At 35.7% G+C, this 8605-nt stretch overlaps 1 protein-coding gene across 1 annotated transcript; it reads left to right on the top strand.

Moving 5' to 3' along the window:
- The first annotated feature begins 852 nt into the window (after window positions 1-852).
- LOC146856887 (uncharacterized) lies at window positions 853-5168 on the top strand. The gene is given in 5 exon segments (XM_085646774.1): window positions 853-927; window positions 2122-2236; window positions 2467-2977; window positions 3159-4615; window positions 4618-5168. Coding segments are annotated over 5 exon segments (2709 nt in total).
- Window positions 5169-8605: the final 3437 nt, after the last annotated feature.

Raw genomic sequence — 8605 nt, 5'->3', positions numbered from 1 at the left:
GCTGTGTAGAGGCGTGGTTGGCCAACGCTTAGGATATGGGCGTTTTGGGGGGTTGGAGCATGAAGAGGAGGACAAAGAGGGGCGGGTTCTGGAATTGAGAGATTTGAATTGATTGAAATCTATTCTGAGTCGCGCAAGTTCTGAAACCAAGGTAGAGATATTGCAGTCAATGTTGCGAAGTGTCTGAGTTAAGAGAGTGAGGAGGGGTGAGGTTGTGGTAGAAGTAAGGGAGGGGGTGGGGTCAGTATTGCTCATGGGTGGAGGATTGTTGTTCGGAGAGGGAGAGTGGTCATGGGGGGGAGTGAGGGTAGGACTGGGATTGTGTAAGTTGCGGAGGTCAGGGGAAGGTCGAGAGGTGCGGTCCGGGGTTGGGAAATAAAGAGGGGCGAGGTACAGGATGACGTAATAATGGAGGTAGGAGAAGTAATACGGCCCGAGACCACAATTGTGGCTTTCCCTGCATTAAAATTATGCCCACATTGGAAACTCCTTAAACTGGATCCCTACCTCCGATGCATAGTCCCTTGGATAAAAATTAAGACCATTAACTCTTATGTCCACGCTGGGAAATCCTTAACCAGATCCCTACATCCAATGCGCATTTCCTACAAGAGCATTGTATGTTTGTCAGGTGTAAATACCTTTTAGCGGCCTTCCATTATCCAGGAAAATACTGAACTGAGATGTTTGGCATCATAAAATAATACCAAGTGAGGGAGTCAAAGTATTATCTGTGTGAGAAAGACCCACAGCTCAATTTCCATCTTTAAAGTGTATTTCAATCTGTACTTCACAGTATGTACATCTTTTCAAAGTGCAAATAATTCTTCAAGACTATTGGAAGCAGAAAAAATGATGCCAGTGAATAAAGGAGGACATCCTGGAAAAGGAAAGAAACGTGGGCCATACAAAAAATGGTTATTAGAGGTAAGCGCACATTATAAAACATTACACCAAATCTGTTCCGAGGACACTTCAATCTACAAAACAGATTTACTCACAACGGTCAGTAACCTCAGGAGACACTCTCTTCTATAATGACAATTTTTATTGAAGTCTGCTTTCTACACCAGTCACTTGCAACTAAGATGCAGTTAACAGTACTACAGATGGCTCTTCTTTCTTTTTGAGGCAAGAGTATTGAAACAGGCTTCCTTGCAAAGAGTATAATCTGCTCTAAGTAGAAAGTAATTCAATTATTGTTAGCTATGTACTTAATATATCACTGTAATCATCTTCAAATTCATTTTCTGCTGAGACAAAGCATTGCGTTGTGGAATTAAATGGTGCAGCAAGTTTAACGTGATCACAAAGTTAATATCAACAGACAGAGGGTTGAGGCTTATAACACTCCACACATGACAATACACTATGTGAGCAATAAAACAGTGCAAAGAACCATGGAGTACACCCCTATATACTCATATACCAGGAAATGAACATTTCCTAATCTGACAGAAACACAGTAGGTTCAGCACTGAGCAATGTATCAAGGTAATCAAAACAGTCTCTGTGTGCACATTGAAAAACTCCTAGTCCACAGTAGTTTCTTTTTGTTCAAAGTCGTTCTTTATTTAATTTCTTGTTAAAATTCAGTGACCATAGCCGACGCATTTTGTCCCGCTCAGGGACTTCTTCAGGGCTCCACAATATATCCTAGAACTTTCAATGTTGACATTCAATCATCAGTCTGTAAAAGGTCCGTTGTTCAGACAATTTATGAAGCACTCCTTTCCATCTTACCGGCTCGGTAACCGGCAGCGTGTACGTGCATCTGTTTCTCAGTTTGGAGTGATCACAAAGTTATAATGTCCACTTTTGAGAATAAATTATTAACATAAGTCACCAAACCAGCTTCTCTGATTTGCATGAAGCCAAATCAATACCACCACACTCAACCAATTGGAGATTATTGTACCAAAATAGTATTTGCTCATTCTCATGTTCCACCCTAGTAGCTATGCATATGTGGTGAATGCACACAAGACACAAAATAATGAATGCTGTAGGTACAAGAATTGCTCAACAAGTGGGGGACTTTCAGAAGTCGCAAAAAGACCTGTTCTAAACGTTACCAAGTGCAGAATTGAATTAATTGGTCCTTTTTCTGCATGAGAGTAGACAGAACATTTCATTAAAGAAGCAGATGACAACATTACACAATGCGCAGCACCGAAGAAAGTAAAAGAAGGATCCTTGCAGACTTCAAGCACAGCAGATGACATTATCCCCAAAGGTACAGTATGAAATTATAAACTCCTTTTTATACCGCTTGCATTAACAATTTGATGTATGAAAGTATAGAGTTTGAAAGCACATCACTTGCAAAAATTAAGGTTCTAATCAACCAACATTGAGTTTCTGCCACAGAAAAATTAGTTGGTTACTGACGTATAATACATTTACAATCTAATTAAACATATTTTGCTTACTAAATGTACAATGACATACTTTCTTTTGTTATAGTTTTTCATACATCACCTTCTGCAGAGCAGTGTACGTTGCATTCAGACAACTATACAACAATACCAGATTATACCCCACCAGTAGATGACATAGATGAAGATCCAATTGACGCTGTTTGGGATACGCTTTGTAGCGGATTAAAATGTGAAATGGATGCTCCGCTTAAAGATGATTTAATTAATGACTCGGATTCTGGTTTTGAACAACTTTTGGATCAAGTTGGATATACCATTCAAAATCAGTACGAAGAAATTCAAATTTGTTCTGATCAAACTAATACCACAGATGAATCATCACCTATTTTTGAGGGCTCCAACAAATGCTTGGGGGTGGTCATACTATTGCTTTGTTGCTTTATTATTCGTTTCCGCTTGAGTGATGAGGCAGCTGGCTATATGCTGAATTTCATCTATTTGCTCTTGCCACGTGATAATAGAATGTTCAGAACTATGTATCACCTTCACAAATATATCAAAGAAAGTGTTAAGGCCCCAAATATTACTTACTATTGTGCCACTTGCTATACAGAATGCAAGTGTACGAGTGGGCTTTTGGTCCACCATTAGAGGGTTTTAGGGGTAAATTTTCCCTCTTCTGTGGCACCGTTTCAGATTTATCCAAGCTTATACGATAACGTGATCAATAGTGCGCTCAGTAATAACCTGACATAATAATAACACCCCCTTGTTTGTTGCAACTTGCTATACACATGTTGATAAAAACACTCAGACCTGTCCTAACCAACACTGTATGAAAGATTTGATTCAAAGTGACTCAGTGTCTTATTTCATTCAGCACAGCCTAATTGCACAGTTACAGACTATGTTTAGACGAAAGCATTTTACAGAAAAGGTGAGGAAACATCGATTTGATCACTATATGGAGAATGAGAAACAAACAATGAAAGATGTATATGATGGGGAAATGTATTTGGATTTATTCAAGTGTGGATTCCTGAAAAACCCTAACAGCCTTTCATTTGCAATGAACACAGATGGTGTTCCTGTATTTAAAAGTTCCAAAATATCAATGTGGCCAGTGTACTTAATGGTAAACGAGCTGCCTGCATCTCAAAGAAAGCTGCGTGAAAATATATTACTATATGGTATTTGGGTTTCCGCAAAAAAAACAATAATGTGGTCTTTCTTAAAACCATTATATATTAAACTTGCACAGCTGGAAAGTGGAGTGTTATTTAAAGATCACAACAATTGTAGTTTTACTTGCCACGCTACCCTTCTGACAATCACATGTGATTTACCAGCTCGTTGTCTTGTTTCAAACAGCACCCAGTTTAATGGCAAGTTTGGGTGCTGGCATTGTCTACAAGAGGGTGAAGTCACTGTGTCAGGAAAAGGGCACTGTAGAGTATTTCCTTACAATGCTGAAAACCCAAAGGGCCCACCAAGGACACTCAATACTATTAAATCAGATGTAAACAGTGCAATAGCAAATATCGAGAGTGGACTTTCTGATTACAGTGTAAGAGGGATCAAAGGTCCCATGTGGTTCATGTTTTTGAAACATTTTTGTGTAAGCAGAGGATTTGTGATTGATTACATGCATGGTGTATGTAGTGGCATTATGAAATTGTTGATGACCATCAGGTTCACTAAAGAATATAAGCATCATTCATACTCTTTTTTTAAAAAGGTCAAAGTAGTTAACAGCTATTTGAAACAGATAAAACCCACACTGGATGTTAGTAGAGTTCCAAGGTCTGTTGAGGAACTACCATATTGGAAGGCCTCAGAGTTTCGAAACTTTCTTTTATTTTATGGAATGCCTTTGTTAAAACATGTTTTAGATAGGTCACGCTATTTACACTTTTGTGTACTTATGAAAGCAATTCATAAGCTATTAAATGATGACATTAGTCAGGAAGATTTAAATATAGCAGAACAGTCTTTACTTTTGTTTGTGCAACTGTTTAAGGATTTATATGAAAAACGATTTTTGACGATGAATGTTCATCAATTGGTCCACTTAGTAGACAGTGTAAGAGCAGCAGGTCCTCTCTTTACTGCTAATTGTTTTGTTTTTGAAGATCTTAATGGTTTCCTTTTACAACATGTGCATGGTACAGTAGGTATAGAAACACAAATTCTAGATGCAGTAAATATGATACAAGTAATACCTGTGTTAATGGAAATCATTTGCCTCCTGATAGTGTTGAGGCAGAATTTTATCAGAGTATGATGTGTTCATATAAGAGAAACAGACAACGATATTTAAAAATTGAAAATTGCATTTACAGTGTTGGTGCTACATACCCTTACAGATTAACAGAGAATGAATATATAGCAGTAACTCAGATTAATCATATTTTAAGCTCTGATGTAGTAGCCTATAACAAAATATTTTTAGAACAAAGCAATATTCTTGTTTACAGCTCAAATTACACTCGTATTCAGAGGAGAGACCAAAGTGTAATAAAATATGAAACAGAATCTGGAGTGTTTGCCTATGGCAGGGTCACTAGATTCATTCAGTGTAAGCAGGCAGACATGTCTGTTAACCTAGCACTCATGGTTCCACTTAAGTGTGAATCCTATGACATCAGGGAACCAGTTCATCTAGTTGTAGTAGATAACAAGATCACAGCTATCAGGATATCAATGATAAAATGTGCCTGTTTTTACATTGAGGTAGAAAATGAATCATTTGTAAGTGAAATGCCAAATCGATTTGAAATAGATTAAGGCAAATCATGATAGAAAGTTCTCCTACGGTAAATAGACATAATATCGAAAAAAAAATATCGAGTGGACAGAATATCGAGTTTTAAATATAGAATGGACAGAATATCGAATTACCAAAATATAGTGGTGAAGAATATCGAAAAACAGGTAAGAAATATCGATTGCAATAATATAGAAGTAAATAATATCGACAGTCATAATATAGTTGTTAAAAATATCGAATTTTTTATAGTGTTTTAAGTGTTAGTATATGTGTTGAAAGTATGTATTAATATTGTAATGTATGTTAGAATATTTTTAAAGTAATGAATTTTATATTATTTTATTTTTGTGTAATTTAATTCCGTAGCGGGTTGTGGGTTTATAGGGGAGTAGGGTGGGAAGTAATTTAATTATAATACATTAAATAATAATATATTGGAATTATTAATAATTTTTAATTTAATTTTGCGTTTTACTTCTGTAGCGGGTTGTGGGTTTATAGGGGAATAGGGTGGGAAGTAATTTAATTGTTATTAGTTAATTATTAATTGGTATTGAAAATTAATTGGTTGTTGATTAATTATTAATTGGTAAATAATTAGTATTAATTGGTAATTATTTTGTATTAATTGTTTAATTGATAATTATGTTAATTGTATTTATTTAATAATTGTAGTGGGTAGTGTGTTTATAGGGGAATATGGTGGGAAGTAATATAATTGTAAATAATTAATTATTTAATTGATGTGTGTATATTGTTAATTAATATATCATTTATTTAATTTAGCATTTTACTTCTGTAGCGGGTTGTGGGTTTATAGGGGAATAGGGTGGGAAGTAATTTAATTGTTATTAGTTATTTATTAATTGGTATTGCAAATTAATTGGTGGTTGATTAATTATTAATTGGTAAATAATTTGTATTAATTGGTAATTAATTTGTATTAATTGTTTAATTGATAATTATATTAATTGTATTTATTTAATATTTGTAGTGGGTAGTGTGTTTATAGGGGAATATGGTGGGAAGTAATATAATTGTAAACAAATAATTATTTAAATAATTTGTGTATATCGTTAATCAATATATTATTAATTAATGATTAATTGGTATTATTAGCATTTATTAATGTTTGTTATTGAAAAACAATTGGTTGTTAATTAATTATTAATAGGTAATTAATTAAACAAAAATATATTGGTATTTATAAATAATCAATTATTAAATCTTGTGTGATTGGTAATTAATTGTAATACTTGTTTTGGTATTAATAATTAATTAATTGTTAAGAAAATATTAATTTATTATTTTCCCTACTTTTGCACTTACTTGAGTGGGAATAGTAATTTTTACCCTACTGCTTTGCAACGCTTTCCCTACTGTTGCACTCTCTGGAGTGCGAATAGTAATTTGTATCCCTACGCTATCCAATGCTTTCCCTACTGTTGCACTCTCTGGAGTGGGAAGAGTAATTTTTACCCCTACGCTATCCAACGCTTTCCCTACTGTTGCACTCGCTGGAGTGGGAATAGTAAATTTTACCCTCCCGCTATCCAACGCTTTCCCTACTGTTGCACTCTCTGGAGTGGGAATAGTAATTTTTATCCCTACGCTATCCAACGCTTTCCCTACTGTTGCACTCTCTGGAGTGGGAATAGTAATTTTTACCCCTACGCTATCCAATGCTTTCCCTACTGTTGCACTCACTGGAGTGGGAATAGTAATTTTTACCCCTACGCTATCCAACGCTTTCCCTACTGTTGCACTCGCTGGAGTGGGAATAGTAAATTTTACCCTCCCGCTATCCAACGCTTTCCCTACTGTTGCACTCTCTGGAGTGGGAATAGTAATTTTTATCCCTACGCTATCCAATGCTTTCCCTACTGTTGCACTCTCTGGAGTGGGAATAGTAATTTTTACCCTCCCGCTATCCAACACTTTCCCTACTGTTGCACTCTCTGGAGTGGGAATAGTAATTTTTATCCCTACGCTATCCAACGCTTTCTCTACTGTTGCACTCTCTGGAGTGGGAATAGTAATTTTTATCCCTACGCTATCCACTGCTTTCCCTACTGTTGCACTCACTGGAGTGGGAATAGTAATTTTTACCCCTACGCTATCCAACGCTTTCCCTACTGTTGCACTCACTGGAGTGGGAATAGTAAATTTTACCCTCCCGCTATCCAACGCTTTCCCTACTGTTGCTCTCTCTGGAGTGGGAATAGTAATTTTTATCCCTACGCTATCCAATGCTTTCCCTACTGTTGCACTCTCTGGAGTGGGAATAGTAATTTTTACCCCTACGCTATCCAACGCTTTCCCTACTGTTGCACTTACTGGAGTGGGAATAGTAAATTTTATCCTCCCGCTATCCAATGCTTTCCCTACGTTTGCACTCTCTGGAGTGGGAATAGTAATTTTTACCCCTACGCTATCCAACGCTTTCCCTACTGTTGCACTCTTTGGAGTGGGAATAGTAATTTTTACTCTCCCGCTATCCAACGCTTTCTCTACTGTTGCATTCTCTGGAGTGGGAATAGTAATTTTTACCCTCCCGCTATCCAACGCTTTCCCTACTATTGCACTACTGGAGTGGTAAAAGGAAATTTTACCCGCCCGCTATCCTACGCAGAAAATATTGAATATTTTTAATAAATATTACGTTAATATATAGGTATTAATTTTTTTTTTTACTTACATTAATTATTTATTAATTTTAATGTTATTTAAGTATTTTTAAGTATGTGTCAGTTAATTATATGTATTATTTCATTAATTTTACATTACTTTTAAAACATTTAAAAAATTCGATATTTTGACTAACTATATTATTTACAACGATATTTTGGATTCTATATTTTTGTATTTTCCTGTTTGGAGATAGGGAGTCGATATTTTGGTATTCTATATTTTGGCATCGATATTTTTGTAAGTCTATATTTTTGTAGTCGATATTATGTCAGTGATCCTTCTCCTACATGCACGTCTCTTTTTAAAGTGCATTTGATTAGAAATCATCTTGATAAGCATTCTTAACCTGTGCTCCAAGGACACCTAGGTGTCCGCGACACTTACGCAGGGGTCCTAGACTGCTCATAAAACATAGTAAGGTTGGCCAAATAATAAAGTGTATATCAATATAGAAGCAAAATGTACAACTGAACATTCAAAAATGTTTTAGAAATGTCCAGCAATATGAAATTGGAGGCTAATAATTCATTTGGTATCCTCAAATTTATTTTTGGGAGCAGAGCAAGTACATCAAATACAATACAGTATGGCCAGTGGGTGGTCTGAATTGATTATAGAAAACTTCAACCTTCCCATTACAAGTAAAATGTTGGGTTTCTTTTTGCATTTGTTTGTGAATGCAATGAAATATTTCATAATTTGGGTCTTTGTTTGATAGATGCTTGTTTCCCTCATTTGGTGTATTGTTTTGCGGTGGAAATCA

Source organism: Triturus cristatus, chromosome 3_2 (assembly GCF_964204655.1).
Source record: "Triturus cristatus chromosome 3_2, aTriCri1.1, whole genome shotgun sequence".
NCBI lineage: Eukaryota > Metazoa > Chordata > Amphibia > Caudata > Salamandridae > Triturus > Triturus cristatus.
The sequence above is the reverse complement of the archived record's forward strand: the minus strand, read 5'-3'. Positions and strand labels throughout refer to the sequence as shown.